The sequence below is a fragment of the Eimeria mitis genome, genomic scaffold, assembly GCF_000499745.2.
Source record: "Eimeria mitis Houghton genomic scaffold, Emh_scaff378, whole genome shotgun sequence".
Taxonomy (NCBI): domain Eukaryota; phylum Apicomplexa; class Conoidasida; order Eucoccidiorida; family Eimeriidae; genus Eimeria; species Eimeria mitis.
The window spans coordinates 585-19,813 of NW_024015288.1; the positions used below are offsets into that span (position 1 = coordinate 585).

General features: G+C 50.1%; 4 protein-coding genes across 4 annotated transcripts; 2 read left to right on the plus strand and 2 right to left on the minus strand.

Moving 5' to 3' along the window:
- Positions 1–346: 346 nt before the first annotated feature.
- EMH_0010170 (hypoxanthine-xanthine-guanine phosphoribosyl transferase, putative) lies at positions 347–1,445 on the minus strand (the record flags this gene model as incomplete). The annotated part of the gene is made up of 3 exons (XM_038022632.1): positions 347–865; positions 1,112–1,259; positions 1,438–1,445. 3 exons carry the CDS (start codon positions 1,443–1,445, stop codon positions 347–349), a joined length of 675 nt encoding a protein of 224 aa, XP_037878486.1.
- A 5,289-nt stretch (positions 1,446–6,734) lies between these two features.
- On the plus strand, positions 6,735–8,807 carry EMH_0010180 (cholinephosphate cytidylyltransferase, putative; the record flags this gene model as incomplete). The annotated part of the gene is made up of 8 exons (XM_038022633.1): positions 6,735–6,852; positions 6,971–7,222; positions 7,431–7,561; positions 7,787–7,878; positions 7,988–8,054; positions 8,160–8,237; positions 8,384–8,503; positions 8,652–8,807. 8 exons carry the CDS (start codon positions 6,735–6,737, stop codon positions 8,805–8,807), a joined length of 1,014 nt encoding a protein of 337 aa, XP_037878487.1.
- Positions 8,808–9,476: 669 nt separating this feature from the next.
- EMH_0010190 (uncharacterized protein) lies at positions 9,477–14,803 on the plus strand (the record flags this gene model as incomplete). Its single annotated transcript, XM_038022634.1, has 12 exons — positions 9,477–9,517; positions 9,596–9,987; positions 10,212–10,339; positions 10,543–10,621; positions 11,531–11,812; positions 11,931–12,118; positions 12,253–12,327; positions 12,467–12,574; positions 12,803–12,924; positions 13,050–13,095; positions 13,224–14,491; positions 14,671–14,803. The coding sequence occupies 12 exons, from the start codon at positions 9,477–9,479 to the stop codon at positions 14,801–14,803; spliced, it is 2,862 nt and encodes a 953-aa protein (XP_037878488.1).
- Positions 14,804–15,609: 806 nt separating this feature from the next.
- EMH_0010200 (KH domain-containing protein, putative) lies at positions 15,610–18,973 on the minus strand (the record flags this gene model as incomplete). Its single annotated transcript, XM_038022635.1, has 3 exons — positions 15,610–16,717; positions 16,831–17,177; positions 17,474–18,973. 3 exons carry the CDS (start codon positions 18,971–18,973, stop codon positions 15,610–15,612), a joined length of 2,955 nt encoding a protein of 984 aa, XP_037878489.1.
- Positions 18,974–19,229: the final 256 nt, after the last annotated feature.

The window sequence follows — 19,229 nt, forward strand, 5'->3', positions numbered from 1 at the left end:
TCCGCGTGTTTCTTATTATATTATATCAGCGTCAAACATTTGCCTAGATAAATAAATAAATATAAATAAATATATATATAAACATAATCAAATTGAAAGCCAAGAATAAACATTTATTATAAACATGCAACACATCAGTAAGCACTCTCGCTTAGGGCTCTAGCGGCGCAGCACGCAGCACGCACACAACACTGTATCTGTCTGTATCTGCGTTTCTTAGAATACAGGCTGCGCCATAGCGAGATAAAATGATGAAAACAGCATTAATAATAATAATAATAATAATAATTTTAATATAAATATAAATCAGAATACGAAAAAGAATACACCTGTATTGTCTGGTTGCTTAGCCCTTTAAGCCAAGCAGCTTTCTGCCGTTGTCGCTTAGTGTGCATACATGAGGCATATCTCTGAACATTTGGTTGCAATCAAAACTAAAACCAATAACCCATTTATCTGGAAGAGAGAAACCAACAAAATCAGCAGACTGGCCATTTGATCGTTCTGTACGTTTCAGGGTAAGCGTTGCTATGCGTACACTCTTGGGTTCAAACTGCTGCAGATATTTCTGCAGTTCTGTCAGTGTGAGACCTGTATCTATAATATCTTCTACTATCAATACATCTTTGCCTCGAAGGCAGGAGAGATCATCACTGACAACCTTCAGCTGGTTCGTGCTCTCCGTACCCACGCAGGAGCTCACACGCAGGTAATGTTCAAAGAAAGGCGGGCATGTTGCCTCCTCATCATACAAACTCAACTTCGCCAAATGCTGAAACAGAGCAGAGAAAAAGCTTCGTGAACCCTTCAACAAACACAGGCAGTGCACCTCGCGGTTCTTGTATGCCTTGCGGATGTCGTATGCCTGAAACCACAACCACACAAAAAAAAATACAAAAAAAAATACATAAACAGGATGTAATCGACCACATTCAGGTTTATAGACAAAAAATAAATGAGTATATTACAACAATTCAATGAGGATATGGACGAAGACGAACAGTTCAATGCCCCGCACACCTCGTCGCTGTGCAACAACGTGAAGCAGCAGCAGCAACAGCAGCAGCAACAGCAGCAGCAACAGCAGCAGAAACAGCAACAAGAAACCCACCATCTTCTCAACGCGATCCATGAGGATCCCGTTGGGGATAATTATATTTTCGATGTATTTGTGGTACTGCTTGGGTAGCAGCAAGTCATCAGGGCTGTAGCGAACATCGTCGCCGATGACGATGGGGGCGCTGCCGAGGGTTTCCTTGCTGTGCACAGAAACAAGAGAAAAATAAAAAAAAAGCAAAATATAAATAAAATACAATAAACTACACCAAAGAATACTCATAAAGAAGAAGATCACTCGTAAGAAGACAGTCGAAACCCATCAAGAAAAGCACACCGTCGCAGCACGAGGAACACGAAACTGAAATATGAACGGCTTACTTTGTCATTTTGAGAGGTTTCTCGGGATAAAGATCGAATATAAATGCAGAAAAAATAGAATGAGGAGAATACAATACAAGAAGACAACTTATTCTCACCCCATTGAACGCGTGCATGAGGAGAAGACCCCACGGTAACCGCGTAGGGGGCGCAAGCCCGCACCATCTGTTCTCGATTGCAGTGCGAGCACAAGGTGCTGCTGCGTGCAAACCGAGCAAAAAGACGCGTAAATTCCTCCTCAGAAACAATTCATATACATTTAATATTATTTAAAAATAGATTATAAACTATTTTAATCAAACGTATCAAAAGATGGACGCTAAATAACTCCCTTTCTACTATGCTCGGATAGAGTGCTCGGAGATTCAGTGGCTATGGGTTCATCGACACCGTGCGGTTCTTGTGGTTCATCGCCGCTGGCAATATATGATATTTTTGTTTACTATTTCATAAATTCGGTGATCTTTGGGTAAGTGTGACGAGAATACTACTGGGGAGAGATATTTTGTATTGGCGTCTCTAATGGCATCGTACCGAGTCAAAGTGCAAAAAAAAACAGCGCTCTCCAGTGATGCCTCACAAAGGGGTCAAAACATAGGAGATGCAGAACGGAAGCATGTTGCTACGTAGATCTAAACTAATAACAGGAACAGCATTTCTGTGCGTTTGTGTTCCTTACCCGACCGACATTCTAGCTGGTTCGGTTCGGTGCGGCGACCCAATCGAACCAGCTATCACGCTGGCTAGATGCAGTTGCACTCCTGGTGTAGCATGTTGTGTGTGAAGCTGCTCGGTTTATTTCTGCAAGCGTGTAGGATGGCTGCTGGCGGTCAAGTACGTGCTCAACAACTGGTGATAGTGTTTGTGCATCTAGTAGATGGGGCTATGCTGTGTATGCATGTGGGGTTGCGCTACAACACGATTTGGAGCTGGGTGCACTGCAACTCGTGCTGAATACACCTCCTCTCCAATGGCCCCATGCCCTTGGGCCGCCCGTAGCAGGCTGCCTGGTGAATGGAGAGTATCTCATCCGCTTTCTAGAATTCTTACCTTAGGCGGTTTGACGCTACTGCAGCTCTTGACGAAACACCTCGGGTAAGACGGAGGGCTTTTGCACCGAAAATTTCGTCCAATGTACGCACAACCTCTATATCTTGAAGAGGAAATTGAGCAGTAAGCAGACGAGCTGATAAGAAAAGGCAATGTTCAACCGTCAACTAGCACCCACACAATCCGGCGTTGCCAAGTAAAAAGAACGGGAGGTGGCGCATGTGCGTCGGTTTCAAGGCGTTCAACAAAATAACGATGAAACAGAAGTTTCCAGCACCCCAGTTCTACGAACTACCTAAACGCCTGCAGGGCTTAGCATTCTATTCATCATTTGACTTCGCTGAAGCACTTTTGCATGCTTCAATGCATCCCGGCGACAGGCGCAGGACGGCGTTTCATGCCGGCGCTTGCAAACTGTAACACAAATGTACACAATTTGAGCTCGTGAATGTGCCTGCTGAAGTGCAGTGACAGGCTCATAACGATTTCTTGGAGCCAAACGCTGAGGGATGTATAGTTAATAGAAATTGATGATATGCTTGTGTTCAACCGGAATCTGCAGGAGAATCTTCTGTACGTGCAACGTTTTCTGCAGCTGCCGCGTGAGAAGCAGTGGTTTGTAAAGGCACAAAAGCCTTCGTTTTCATGCAAACCATTAGCTTCTTGGGAGTTCGTATCTCTGCAGCAGGAAGAATCTGGCGAAGACTGAGGCAATTCGGGAAGCCCCGCTACCGATGTACGCTCGGACAGGCGTTCAGAGGTTCATATATCTCACATAGCACTACCGTAGAATCATTCCTGGATCCGGTGGCATTGCCACCTCCCTAATGGACCTGCATAAGAAGGACAAGCAGCTCATTTGGAGTGATAACCACCCCCTTCCTAGCAACGGATGCCAGCGACGCGACAATTGAGATGAAGTTGCCTCAGAAAGTCAACGGCTCAAAAAAAAACCAAAAACGGTCTCCTCCTACTCATATTATTTCACAGAATGGTAGCAGAAGAACCCGGTACAGGAGAAGCATATCTACGCGATCTGATGGGATGCAAAGAAACCTCGACACTACCTATATGGCAGCTGATTCACTCTCCAAGCAGATCATCAATACCCTGGCGCAGCAGACGAAGAGTCTTCACCACTATGTTAACGAAAGGGTTGGTCAGTGGCTTGGCCGGCTCATGCAGTACAACTTCACAGTCAAGTATGCCTAGGGCAACAACAGCGTGGTCGCTGATTCACTCTCCCGGCTGCCTACAGGTTAAGCACATTGTTCTGCAACTGTGCTTCTAGGTGATGTTTCCGTTATTCTTAGTGTTGGTTCCCTAAGATGGCTGAATGAATCCCCCAAATTTCCCCGTGTGGTCGCCACAAAGTTGCAGGAACTTCGAAGCAAGAGGGAGCAAGTGGAGACGATGGAGACCCTGGACAAACACATTACAACCCGCAGATGCAAAAGCAAACAATAATATTATCTAAAATGACCATGAAGCCAGAAGCTACGGCGGGCTTCTGAGGACGAACTGCACAAACAAATTCTCGAGGAGTATTTGCAGGTCCTCATCGACTCAACAACAGCGACGGCAAGCGTGGGCATGAGCGGCTTAGCTTATAATTGGGCCGCAGTGTATGGTTAAGCTAAAGCGATTCCACCATGAGGAGTATATCGTTCATATCTATCTGGTGTTGGTTTCAGGGCCTACTTTCATCTCTGCTGTGATCGGTGCTGTTCTCTAAACCGGTAGAGCATTCGGCGCCGAAGTCGACTGCACTTTGAAATTTTCCTTATTTTGGGGTTAAGTTCCACGGCTGGCTCGGCGACCGCTCACACGTTTACGGAAGCTGCGCAGTGGCAGCATCTCGGTATCCATTTTCCAGTGGGTTTGGATGTCCGCTCCACAAAGGGGCTATCAACAGCCTTAGGCAGCCTGGAAGGCCTCAAGTAACCGGTGGGCACGAGGATGGGGTGCTTCTGACACGACATTCGAACCAGTAGCAGCAGCACGACGGCGTATCTGGATTCTATTTGCTCCATTTCCTTTTCGCATTTCGCGTTTTAGGGGGCAGAGGTAGAGTTGTGTGTGTCAAGTTGATTCGTGTATTCCTACTTGCATGCAGGCTAAATAAGCGCTCAACACTCGTCTGTAGTGTGAGTACAAGCAGCAATAGGGCTTGCTTGTACGCGCACGCGGGGCTGCGTTGCGGCACGTGCTGCAGCACGGTGCGTTGCAACTCGTGTCAGGCCGCCTCCTCTTTCTCTCCCCCAGGCCCACTCGTCGCTTGTTCCAGCCCGGCTGGTGAATCTAGCTGCGTTTTGAAAACTCTTACCTTGAGTCTTTTGACCCTATTGCAGGTCGCGACTTTCCTCAGGTAAGACGAAGGACCCTCGTTATAACTGATCAGAAAAGATATAGTAGAGTACGCGATATAGCCTGAATAGAAGAAAGTTAATCAATAAACGAGGGTGCTGACAGATAAAGGGAGTGCCAGCAGTGCTCCTATCCCCACCGTCGGGGCCGGCCTGTTGAATAGTCGGGCCGATGCTAGCAGAGGAACATTCACTTGACATTGGTAGGCTGCTTGCAAGCAAGTATACATGCTCAAAAAGAGTTTACAGATGCAATGCATGCAACACGGAATGCTTGGATGCGTTTGCATGTGAGGCTTCCTTGCACCACTGGTTGGAGCAAGGCACGTTGCAGTGTATGTGAGGCCGCCTTCCCTACCGCGGTCCCAGCCCCTGAGACGCTGCTCCCAGGACCTCTGTGGGCACGGGAGGGATGACAGATGCTTTTAGAAAGCTCTTATTTTAAGTATTCGGTTTCACTGCAACTCGCGACAGCACTCGAATACGGCCAACGACCCGCGCTACCCGATCCTAGCCAGCTCGTGCGTCGGCTGGATAAATAACATACGAAAAGAAATATATTCCCTGTGAATAATTTGGAGCCACGGAGCAGCGTGGTTCTGTGCGGCAGCTCGTACGTTTTCCCTCTCTTTGAGAGCTCTCCCAAAGGTGCTGCAGTCCCAGTTCAAACCACTATGCGAACAGAGTAGAACGCTCGCTCTCTGGCCTTGGCCGAGGACAGAAGCGAGCTGCAGTGGAGGTAAATACTTAAACTAAGACTTTCCCAAAGCAACTGACCCCATTCCCCTGTCGCCAGGCATCGTGTGCAATGAACTCAGGGCCTGGGTGCTGCGGACAGGAGGCAGCCTGAGTAGCAGCGCACCTCACTGCGGCTGGTGATGCGAGCCAGCCTCATCTGCGCAGAGAAAGAAGCGTCAACGACGCTTCCTTTACTGCATGCTTTACCTCTGAATACACTTATAGACGTTCGTATTTGCATACATGCAACCTCCAAAGGCCAAGCGTGCAGGCAGCCCATGCTACAGGTATGGGGACAGCCATAAATTGCTATCTCGCTCCCGCTTCTTCTAGCTACACATACAGGATGATCATCAAACTTTGCAGTTAGTGAGAGAGAATAAGTATATTGACATAGCCACTGTCCAGCACGGTGTTCATGATCCTATAGTCAGCTAGTGAACTCCAGGGCACTACACAGACAGCCGTTCGTTGATGCTGGTGAAGGGCTGAACCTGTATATTCTACGAGGCCTACAGCTCCTCAGCCTCACGCGTCCAACTCTAATTCGAGCACTACATTCTGCTTTCCCTAGTCCTTTAAAAAGAACAATACATAAATGGCTATCACCAGCACCGAACACCGACCCTTCTTCAGCCCCAGGAGGGCTGCCTGTGCCTTGCCGACAACGGGGCCCGTGCTTGTCTTGTACTGGGCCTGTCGCAGTTAACTTTAGGTGTTTTTATTTCCAGCATTATTCCGTGTTGTTTTCTTCTTGTCTCAAAGACAGCGTAGTGACGGGTAGAGGCGCTGCGTTGGCGCGGCTGTCGGGCCTTCAGACAAACCCGTGATGAACACACAGTGTGTTTAATTGTAATTATTTTACTGGCCCCGAGGACGCCGCCCACAAAACTTTACGCGATATAAATACGGAGTCCTCTGCATCGCTAACTGGGTATAAAACGTCTCAGCTAGAAGCAAGCAGCCGCCTCTGTATGTGTGTGCTACGGACAAGGAGTAGCCGCATCTCTCACTGTTTCTTTCTTGAAATTCCCTCTTCATTTCAGTTGCTTCCGTTGAGCTCCGTTGCGATCGATCGCGGAGCACTGCGCCTCCTCGTGCTGACCTAGCAGACGGCTGAGCAGCAGCAGCACATTTTCATCTATGAAGAAGCGCAAGGCAGCCGAAGACCCACCTCCACAGCCTGACTCCGAGGGCACTGCCCCTGCGGAGCTGGCAGAAGGGGAGGACCCCGAGAGGCCCGTTCGCATATATACCGATGGTAAGACGGTCTGTCGGGCGGGGGCGGCTGGGGCCTATAGCGGCCTTGTGCGTGTTAGAGTCCACGACAGAGCACGTGTTCCTCACATCTATATCTGGATATCTTTGTGTATTTGTAGGGGTTTATGATCTCCTGCATCTTGGCCATATGCGGCAACTGGAGCAGGCCAAGAAGATGTTCAAGCACGTGTACTTGATGGCCGGTGTAGCCTCAGATGAAGAGACCCACAGGCTGAAGGGTCAGACTGTGCAGAGCTTAGAAGAACGCGCAGAAACCCTTCGTCATATTAAATGGGTAGATGAGGTCATCGCCCCCTGCCCCTGGATCATCACCCCTGAGTTTGTAGAGAAACACCGAATCGACTATGTTGGTGAGACACACAGCAAGGCTGCAAGCAGTTACTTCTTTTCTTCCCTTTTATGCTGTCATCTTCATGCATTAGAGATAGCAAACACACTTCTTTTTACCCGTGAAAGTGAGGAGGTTGTGAATGAAACAAAGAGAAAAAAATAAATGTAAGTTCTCTAGACCCGGCATGCAGAAACAAGTGAGGGTGCGTCTGTGGTGTCGTTCCGCAGCTCATGACGCCGAGCCTTACTCGGCCATTCAGAAATGCAAAGATAAGAAGAAAGACGACAGAAAGAGGAGGAAGATCAACAGCCCAGCAGAAGCAGAAAGCGGCGATATATACGGTTGGCTTAAGAATAGCGTACGTCAATATAATGTAAAACCGAGAACATCTCCCCTTGTTTTTTTTTTTTTTTTTTTTTTTGGTTTTTTTTTTTTTTTTTTTTTTTTTTTTTTTTTTTTTTTTTTTTTNCCCCTTTTTTTTTTTTTTTTTTTTGTTTTGGGTTTCTTCTTTATTTCTTTTCTCTTGGTGTTCAGTTTCACTAGCCTTGCAGTGCAGCACAAGCTGCTCGCCTTTTGTATGCAGAACAAATTCAGGGCGACAGTCCGAACCCAGGGTGTTTCAACGACAGATATCATCGTCCGCATCCTGCAGAACTACGAAGACTATGTAGACAGGTATGTGTATAAACTGCATCGCTGCGTGGGCCCACTAAGTACCCCTCCTGCTTATGAGAGCGGGCGGGAGCGTATTTGCGGCTGAGACGTTTGTGGGCGGTTGCTGCAGGTCGCTGTCGCGAGGAGTGAAACCTAGGGAGATGAACATAGGCTACACGAAGGCCAACGCAATAAAGGTGTGTGTTTTTTCCTGTGTATTCCCAGCATCCAGAAGCGACGCATGCAGTAAGCTAGACAGTAAGCCTTGGTGCAACTGGTTTCGGCGGGGTTCATGTTTGCAGATGAAGAAAAATATGCAGCGGTGGGGAGAGAAGGTCTCAGACGAGCTGACGAAGGTCACGCTAACAGACAGACCGCTGGTGAGCGCTTAAGGGTTTAGAGCAGCAACCCTAACTGTGTGCTAGTAGTATCTCAGCTGTTGATGAGGATTCATCTGCTGGGGGACTGGTTGCTCGCTTGCCCATGGCAGTTGTCTTTATATTCTTCTGTCCTTCGGCGTCCGCAGGGCGTACATTTTGACGAAAGCGTCGAGAAGCTCCGCAACAGCATTCACCAGACCTACGACACATGGAGGGGTCGGTCGCACAGATTGCTGCGTGGCTTTGCGCGCAAGTTTGAACCCATGGTGAGGCAGCAACGCATATTATGTATTTTCTTATTTAATTAGTTGTATTAGTATTGTTGTTTCCGCCCAAATGCTCCTTCATGATGACCTGATACGGCGAGAATTGCGCTTCATCGCAGCTGTGAATTACATGTTTATTTTTCTGCAGAAATCCCTCATCGGGATTCACGTAAACCATCACCAGTCGAGCGACGACGACGCGGCCATCTCCGATGGCTCAGGCCTCTCAGACTCACCAGCTCCGCACGGCAAAGAAATCAGCGGCGGGCAAGCGGGTGAAGAGTCGGATGCAGCAGAGGCATAAAGTTCTTTAGTTCAGTCTTTGCGTCATTGGCGCCTTTGCATGCCGCGGCGGTGGCACACTGCCCATCACGCGAACAGCGTGATGTGAATTGACGCTAGCAGTGTGCACGCCTGGCTGCACATAAGCTTTCCTGTATAAATTATACAAAATTATACATGAGATGTTGAAGCGCGGTGTTTAATTTATACGAGGGTTAACACCACTGCTCTTATACTTCTGCGCAGCGCCTGCGCTTCTGTTGCCCTGGAGTACTCCGCAGCGAAACTGGTAGTATTCCTCGGCGACAGGCTTCATATAGTTCTTTGCCTCGAACACTGCCGCTTCCGGGTAAGTATTTATTGGTGCTTCTTTCGAAAAAACGTGACTGCATGCATGCACAGGTGTGGTGTCTCGACGGCGCGATGAATATTTCAACAAAGTCAACGAGCCTCATCTAGCAACACTGCTACTGGGTATGCTACGAATGATGTGTCCATCGCTGCGTGCAAAGATTTTGTAATGATAGGTGCATTGTGGCCGTTGTTGCTGACGTTTGCAACAGCAGCGTGCTGGTGTACACGCGTCGCAGCGTGGATGCTGGGGGAGAAAGGGAGTTCTTCTAGGCCCCAAGTATGCTGAAAGTAGTTCCTAGCATCGCGTGCTTTTTACGAATACAAAGACTGTGTCAGGATGTGCTACAAGAGCGCCGCCAGAGAATCCCTTGGCTTGCGGTAGGGCGGTAAAGATCAGGATACAGTAGAGAATAGGGGAGCGCGAACAAAACGGTTTCAGAATTATGATGATCAAAGCGTCGACTCCGTTCCATCATGGACACGAGATCTCGAGTACACTACTGCTCGGAAAGCCGTTCCATTCTACCCTGAGTCAGAAAACCCTGTGGTGGAAGTGGAGCCCGTGCAGGAATCCTTCACAGGCGTGCACACAGCAGAGGTGGGGGAGATGCTCTGTAGCTGCGTACCGGTGACCCTGACGACATATTTGGCTCTTCAGAATGAACTCTTCCGGGTTGAGAAGCCTGGAACAAGCGAACGATTGCCAGGCGATAGAGTCGTCAGCGGCTTAGCAGTTGACAAAGCAGGACGGCAGTACCAGGCTCACGGCCCTGCTCCTGCTCACCGACCGGTACCGGGGGTTGCCCCTCTGTGTGAAACGTACAGCAATCCTGCAATGTCACTTGAAGGTACCATTTGATACAGTTGACCCGAGAGCTTTGGTCGAACAAAGCGGCTTCATCAGACTGGGAAAGCCCTGTACAGTGGCGGAATCTCTTAGAATTGGGAATCATGCGTCTCACTCCTGCATCGATGACACCGTGTAAGAAACTGAGTTTAACGTTTCAGCGAAACATATATGAGCCAGCGTATGTGCATGCAGTATCATCGCCGACGAGTTTATTGCTCAAAGGCCATGAATGCAATGTCGCTCGAGTTACGGCTTTCGTCCGGCTGGGCGACGCCTCTGCCGCAGGAATCATATTTCGCTCAAGAGGACAGACCGACTACTTTGCTGCAACCCTTGACACAGATAGACGGGTAAGTTGGGTAGTCTTTCGTTTCAAAATTCAGTACATTCAAGTTGCACAGGTCGCCAGTCTGTCTGCTACTCGCGACGGGGTTCAGACCAGTCTAATTGAAGCCCCTGTTTTCTACATAAATCCTTCTATTCGGCATCAAATTACCGTAGTAAGGATCAATGTTTAAAGTGAAAAATGTTTCTCGCGGTGATCGGCCATCAGGATGACCCAGGAGAGGGTGCACCACTGGAGATGTTGGTGGACGGCAGGGCTGTTCTTTCTTATCAAGCGCCATTCAAAGGTACAAAAACATTGAGAGCAAATCATAATAGCAGTTTTTGTCATAATTAATTATTGAATTAGACAAGGGTCGCTTCGGACTTGTTGTGTCGCGAGGCAGTGCTTTGTTCGACGGTTTCGCAATCGAACGCTAGACCCCCCCATGATGACGGAGATCTCAGCCACAAGTATTAAATGAAGGAGCCTATTGTTTGTGGTTATGTTAATTCACTATTTATTATTCATTTCCGAGTTATACACGAAGATAGTGACAAAGAAGCCGCGGCTTCCGTGAGGCCAAGAAAGCCGCTGGCATGTACATGTGACGGCGACTTCTTCCGTCTCGACAGACGACGACACGTTTTCAGTTAATGTTGTTTTGTCAACTATGGAAACCTAAATTGGCTTCAAACTGAGGCATTTCATCTCAAATTCAATGATGCTTCGTTGATCTTATGGCCGGGGTGGGCGCCAGTGCCTGGGGTATGGCTTGTGTATCTGCACACAGATACAACCAGTCAGCAAAAGAAGCATTTGTCTATACTTTTAGAGACAAGTCAATTTCTGAAAGGCCGACTTTACAGGCGAATGATCTCCGTTAGAAGATTATCGGGGGGAACAGTGTGTTACGTCGATACGGCAGGGAGACGCATCACCTGCTGACTGCTGCAACCAACGCTGGCGACCGTGCCTCTAAACGCTGGTCCTGTTTCTATAAAGACAAAAGTTCAAATAAGTTGCGCAGGAGAGAGGGAACCCGGTGGTGGCACTCTGGCTAGGGCTGTGGCGGCTACTGCCTCTGGGTGGTGCTGCTCGTTTAGTTGAGAGGCTGGCTTATTACCCTTGTGGAGTGGGAGTAGACGGGGGGTTTTTTAGTGACCCTGTAGTTGCTGTACACGACTTCTTGTACCGGCTGTCCTGAAGATGCCAGGCTCAACCAGCGGGGGAATGTCGCTGGGACGCTTCTCTTCGAGCGCATCGGCCGAGTCGTTGCAGACAAATGAACTCTCGACGTACAAGAGCAAAGGGCGTGAACTCGCACAAGCCATGCTTTCTGAAATAGAAGATCTTCTTCGGGGGTTCGATGCTGACCTTAAGAAGCTGCACAACAAGTCGCGCTATGCTTCCAAGCGAAGCGAAGGACGGAGCTGGTCTGACGTTGTGCTCCAGTCTACTGACTCGAACGTTTCATCATCCGCTGGAGCAAGCCAGCGTAAGCCTTCAGAAGGGTTCAAGAACATGCAGAAATAGCCATGCACCTCATGCCCTGTACGGGCTAAGTTTAACTGCGCATTGAGAATCGTGCACTTGCTTGTGAGGATGCGATGCAGTACCGTCCCGTAGTCGACTTTCTTTTGGTATCCGCGACCAGCCTTTGTTGAGACGGTCGACTACAGCTGTGCAGAGCATATGTGAGGAGGAGGACGGAGAGGATGCCGCATTCATGGCGCTTATTAGAAACATTTACAAAATGGTGTCTACGGAGATTGCACCGAAGTTACACGGAGTTACCCAAGAGGTAACCACAACTTAGTGCAGATATGTTCTTTGTACTCTGCAGTCTTTTGTGCCAGACGAGTGGATCAAGGCACAAACCCCGTTGCTTCGACGATCTGAAACTTTTTGTGTGAGTATTGTTTCTTCTCCTTGCAGGTTACCGAGCTACGCAAAAATAACGATCTCTTGTCTGAGAAGGTGGAACAACAGCGGATACGTAACGATCAATTGGTGCGTGATAGTTTCTATGCGAGTGCTTGATGTATTTGGCAGCAGTAGTTGCTGAGCTCGTAGTTTGCGTGTTCCTGCTGCTGCTCGTGCACTACACGCTCCATCTGTGGAGGACATAGTTATGCTCTTTTCGCTGCAGTTGGAAGAATTCGAAGACCTCCAGACTGAACTTAGAGCTAAAGACGAACAGCTACGTGAACAAAGACGAGTGTCGAAAAACTTGAACATTTATCAGGGAGAAAATGCGGTGCGTCTTTCTCTGCATACATAACTATGATCTACAAACTTTATTGACTGTTAGAAGCTTTCATCGTTTTGTTTAATCAAGTGGCCGTATGGTAGGGACGGGGAATGCAGAGTAGGAAACAGAAAAGAAAGCGTAGAAAGGATGAAGGCTTAATGCTGTGCACTAAGGCTACTCTTCACGAGGCTTCATTGCTAGACATGAACGCCTGCTGTCATTGTCCTGATGCAGTCGCTCAAGGTGAAGTTGGATAGTTTGCGCGTACGCGTGGAAAAGCTGGGGGGAAGTAGCCCGCCTCAACAAGTGGTTCGAGAAGTGCAAGCAGCAGTAGATGCTCCGTGTCAGCGCGCTTCGTAAGTTTTTAGGGATTTAGCCAGCCATTTTCTTTTGGCCGTTGTTTTGAATATGGTGTTTCTTGGCTTTCTTATTTCCACTAAATTCTCCTGATTGCTGCACGTTTGGACCTGTGAATGTGCAGAAGCAATGACTGGCTCAAGAAGGAGAACGAGAATTTGCAGCGAGAGGTAAGACCCCTCACTGGATGATGAAGTGGGACTTGTGTAGCGCAGCGAACAGCCCATAAAGCATACATAGGAGACAGAGCCTATATCCTGTTGTTGCTGCTTGACTATTTCCTTATGAATGCTTCTAGGTAGCGCGCTGGCGAGCAGAAACGTCGGAAAAGGACATCTTGATCAACGAGTTGAAGGATGTCATTAAAAACTTCACGGTTCCTGAAACTCCGCGATCACCAATGCAACGCAAACTCTCCGCAGCCCGTCCAGAGGCCCTGCTGAGCGCAGCGATGGGTGCAAGCAGAGCGGTGTCAGAGGCTGGCTCACTGGATTCTCAAGTAGGGACGGCCCTGACTTTGGAAACACCAAGGGGGCGCATCCGCAGCAGCCTCTTCGAGAGACTCTCACCTTTGGCTGCTGTGAGGCGTTCTCCTTCGGCCACTACACTTGCACAGGACTTGAGGATATCACCTCCTGTAACTACTGAAAGTTCGAAGGATATAGCGACAGGAATAACATATAAGGGACGCATCAGCCGCAGAAGCGGCTTCCCCTCTGCACCACCGCGTGCAGCATCCACTGGTGTCGACTCAGCGGATACAGCTGCTGGTTTTGGAGGCCTTCGTGCCGCTCCGAGCGAAGAAGTCGGCCAGTTGCTGGAAGTTACATCAGAGGCAATGGAGAGAGCCTTACTTGAGGTGGAAGACATCAGGGCCTCACGGATCAAACAAGCTGGGGTATGGGAGGATCGGAATACTCATATGAAGCAGCGGCTTCTGGAAGCAGAAGAAAAACTTCGTGCGGCTACCGCTGACGTTCAGGCACTAACGAGCGAGCGTAATGCGGCGCTCATTGAGCAACGTGAAGCTCAGGAAAAGGTTGAAAAACTCCGTAAACAACTCGAGGCGAGCAGAAGCGAGGCTGCGGAGCTGCAGGCCGCTCTGGAGAAAACAGAAAACGAAATGCAGAAAGGGCAAAAAGCAGCAGCTGTTAAAGAGCTTCGGCTGATGGAAGCTGTAACTGTTGCGGAGAAGCAAATAGCAGCCCTTCGTGATATGCTCGCGTTTCGTGATGGGTTGATCATGTCGATAGCCCGCAACACAAATGATTGGCTTCTAAAGAAGCATTTGCAGGTCAATGAAACTGTTGGCGAGTCAGACGTTCAGACCTTGGGGACGACGTCCGGTAGAGAAGAACTACCTCTACGAAGACCCTGGATGGGTCCAGTAGCCGCCAATGGCAAGCATGAAGAGGTCGTAGTCGAAGAGGGCTGCACTCTTCCGTTCTGTGGCAGTAGACAACTGACGCAGCACCATCCAGACGGATCACGAGGACAGAAACTTAGGGTCGTCTGCAGGTCGAAAGACGACACATGTTGTTCCACTTTGAATTGTCTGAGTCTATGGTAAGCCATTGTGTATTGTTTAGAAAGAGATATCTATCTACTCCTTATTGAACAGCAGACTGCCATTTCGGATCTGTAAGGATAGGGTCCCTGCTCCCCAGCTTACGACGAACGGCGTTTTGCTGCTGCATTGTATCTATCCACCACCGATTGCTCCTCTGTATGTCTATGCGATTCAGGAGTAACGGCGCAACGCGGACTGCTCAACCGCTGTACTCCATTCAGCCGCTGAACGCCATGGAGGGAGGCGTGGTGTGGCCATCCCGGAACTCCCACCTGGCGCTCAAGACCGCAATGAACATGGGCAAATGAAAGGGGGCTTTTGCCTGCTTCTTCGCGGCTGGCACCGCGCACAGACCTCGTGCATAGTAGTAGTAGCGAGCAGTGTCTGCACGGACTCTCTTATATGTTGGCCGTAACTGGTTTCTGCTGAACCTGTAACGCCAGCAGATTCTACAGGTTTACCTCTGACAACTCCGTAGAGTGTCTCGTCTCACTCGAATTTGCAACACAATGAATATTCTGAATATCAGTGCATTCATTCTGAAACCTGCGAGGCAATGTAGTCACCAATTAAATCAGCCAGTTTCTGCGACCGCCAGAAGCGACAAAACGGAGCTGCACCAATCTCAAGCAGCGGGGGGAGGCAGTAGCAGTAGCCTTTTATAGCAGCTTCGGTAGTTCTAGCGGCATGATGACCCAATAAAAGAACTTGCAGATGCATTTCTTCCTCTTCTAGCTGCTGCTCAACTTGGCTAAAGCGGCGACGAGCTGCAGGCGCAGCGGTCAAACCTCAAAAATGAGTTGATCGACTATATGCCCCCGCGAGCCAGAAGAGGAGTCAGCTGGGAATTATAATAGACCGAGGCCAAGCTGAATGGGGGTTTCTGAGCAGTGCGTTCCTCTATCAGCGGCACTGGTGCAACTCATCACCCCCACTAGCAGCGCCAACACGCAAATCCTGGTTCGACAGATCTAAACATGTTGTCAAACGTCCACTCGCCACCATATGCCATACGCATGCACTCTGTATGTAAACTATATACGATGATGGGCTCTACTACACAGGGATGCCCAATGGGTGGGGGTGCGGGCGCGCCGCCCCGCACATGGACTAGTTAATTTGCAGTAGCCTCAACGCCAACGTACTCTTCTTCCTCTATTTCCTCTGATACCTCTGGTACGGCTTCACTGCTCGCCTTTGCAGGCTCCTCCGCGGGTGCTGCAGCAGGTTCGGGTTCGGGTGACTTCTTCTGCCAGCGACCGCCCGGACGTGCCATGCAAGCACCGAGCGACGGGAAAGCTGTTTCATCATCTACATTCGCATTATACGGCTTGGGGGGCGCTGTCGGCTTGCTTGCTGCACCCCGTCTCCTAGGAGCACCTCCATCTTCTCCTCTTCCCCCTGCATCGTTACGATCGCCACGCCCGACTCCTCTGCCGCCTAGACGCGGGCGGCCATCACCTCCGTCGACCCCATTCTGTTGTGCTCGCGGCGCGCTGCTGTTGGCAACGATCTCTTGCAGCATTGCCGTGGCTTGGTCCACTGCAGCTTGAGAACCCAACATATACACCGCCTGCGGGCGGCCATCTATAACGATGTTGTCTAAATTGCATTCGCTTTGCAGACGACGAACGTTCGCACCCTGACGGCCCAGAATCATAGGTACCGCCTCACGGGGAACTGCCATTGTTGTAGCAACCTTGCCGCTACTAGCGACTTCATCTTCCACCTTCTTGATCGCTTCTAGTATCGCATCGTGGCCCTCTGTTCCCCCACGTACAATAAGGGCCTTTCTCGGGACATCCACACGGATGCGCAAGCCATGCGCATCCTCTAGGTCGCGGTGGCTCCTATCAACAAGGAAGAGAAGAGCAGCTGCAAGCGAAAGCTCCATCTCCTCCTCTTTCTGCTCCTCTAGCGTCTGACGAACCAACTCAAACGCCCTCTGCACGGCATCCGGATGCCCCGTGAATGTCAGTGTGACCTTTTCTCCGTCGTGGATGGGCGGCCTGCAAGAAGCGCCACTGAGGCTTTCAATCTCCCCTCTCTTAGCTCTATCCAGAATTCGTAGCTGCGTCGCCTTTATCTCCATCGTCTCCGTCGCGCGAGCAAACTGATCCATTGCTGCACGGAGTGCCTCGGCGGCCGCCGGCAATGACTTAGAAGGACCCACCAGTAACACCCCCTCATCACAGCGCAGCAGCGAGATCAGTTCATGACCCCTGCAGCACAAATGCACAATGTATTCTCTCCATGCTAAAACAACAATTCCCGCATACAAACTATCAAAAACTCGATGCAAAAGCAAAAACTCGGCGCGGTAGTAGCAGCTTACTGAACGTTAAAGTCTACAGGCGCCCCACGAAGGATCCTAGTTGCCTTCATCCTGTCACATTCAACAGTTTCTGAGCCGAAATCCTTGAAGGCATTCTCCAGACTTGTACAGGCTTTCTTACACGCCTCCTGGTCTGCACCCCTGACAACGACCGCAGCCGTCTTGCTCGTGTCACCGCGTCGCGGCGGCCTCACAAGCACCGTCACCCCCAACGAACTCTCCACCTCCTGCACCTTTGCCCGCGTCTTCGAGGTGCCTTGAGCCATCGCACGAACCACCTCGGCGTCGAACTCTACCTTGTGCTGAGGTACAGAGCTGTCGCTTGCTGACGGCGGCGATCGTGACTCCTGAAGAACCAGTTACACACAGTATGTGTACTTCTATCCTCAACGTATACACCCGAAAAATACTTAATATAACGTCATACAACAATGTTCATCGCCTATGCAGCGCATACACCGTACAATCAGCTGGTACTATCCTGGAATGTCTTACACAGTTACCTCGTTGGGAGTCATCATGAAATACAAAAAAAAATCACTAACACCACCACATATACATATATATATATATATATATATATATATATATATATATATATATATATATATATATATATATATATAGCGGGTGTCCGTCTCACCTTGATGTGGGGGATGGCCTTCTTGACGGCTGCTTCGTGTCCCAATACAGTGATCCATTTGTCTTCAACCCAGAGAAGAACATCGAGCTCGGCTTCGAGTCTGCGTAGGTTTGCTCCGCCGCTACCGATGAATGCACCTATGCTCTGCCCCTCAAGCGAAACGCAATTGGGGGAGGTAGTTAACCCCAGTGGTATCTGAGGGAAGTTGCATGCATTCAAGAAAGCCACACACTTATCGCATGCATCCTGAGCATAAGAAATTATGCTGAGACTGACACCGCGCTCTCCTGCTCCTTTCTTCTCCGCCAGAACCCCGAACTTTCTCTCAACTTTACGCAGCAGCAATGAAGGCTGACCCTGGGGTGTCAGCAGAATGTAAGAAGCCTCTGGGGGCAGTGAAACAGGAACCGTTGTCAGTGATGCTCCCCCGTCTTCTGGTACCGTTGCCCCCACCTCCTTCAGTCGTCGCCGCAGGAGGCCCTCGCGCTGCTGCACGCGGCGGTTGTCTGTGGCTGTTGCTGCCTGAGCCGCTGCCTTGCGAGCTTGCTTGATGACGTGTTCTAGGGATATCTTCAGCTCCGACACTTGCTGCTGAAACGTACGAAGGTCACTCTGCTGCTGCGTCAACACCAACTGCTCCTTAAGATGCGTCAGATACCGCATCGACTCCTCCAGACGAGACTGCAAGGCAGCAACCTCAGCATTCCTCTCCTCTGCGCCTTGTTTGCCCTGCTGTGCATTCAGTCTCTGTTGCTCCTTCTGCTGTTTCTGAATTGTTAGTTCCGCCTCCTTTATCTTCTCCTGCACCTGCTGCACTGTGGCGCGCTTGTTGATGGGCTTCTTTGCGCGGCCTACCTCCTCATCCTGCGTTTCCTGCATCTCCTTCTGCAGCTGCTCCGCCGCCTCGATGACTTGTTTCATGTTTCCCCCCTGCCCAATGCTAGCCTCTAACCCTTCAAGCCTGCCTCCCCACTCCTCAACCATCTTATTCAGACGAGATGCTAGGGTGGCTGCGCCCGCCCCCACCCGCATCGCATCGTTCAGCTCAGCTGCCTGTAGTTTTTGCTCTTGTTTCCGCAGCTTCTTCTTGAGGTTTTTCTTCTGGCTGGCTGTCATGCCAGTCATGTCGATTTCGCGGCGCAGCAGCACCGCAGACCCCGGGGAGCTGTCCTGGTTCCCAGAAGCGGCTTCTGGCTCCTTTAAAACATCCTTTGCTGCGGAGCTGTTGCTCTTTGTTGATGCCGAAGAAAACGAGGTATTAACTTCAGCCTCTGCAGCCGCAGCCGAGGGCGCCCCGACGCCGCTCTGGCGAGACGCCGCCTCCCCTCCCTGCCTGTTCTGCCGGCCCTGCCCATGAGCAGAGCCCCCTTTAGGGTTACTGCTCGAGGCTCCGTCACTGGGTTTGGAGGCACTGTCCCCAGGCTGTCCTCCCTTGCTAGCAGTAGCAGGCGCGGCGCCGCCGGCAGCCGCCTCTGCTTCAGTCCGCCTCTTGCGAGCCATTCTGGTGTCTTGGGTCGCCAAGGCCTTTGAACTGCTGTGGAATATATGCGAAATGCACAGAGAAAAACAATTTAGAGACAATCACAAACCCAGCCGCCGCCGCCGCCAGCCTATCTACAGGGTAACGTCGTGAGATGCCAGAACAGTGCGCGCAGCAAATGCTGCAGCAGCCATCTGTCCCCTATCGCTATACGCCCCACACAGCAGCATATACCCCGTCTCATCTTTTCAAGGCTGCACACCCCTTGTCTTTTAA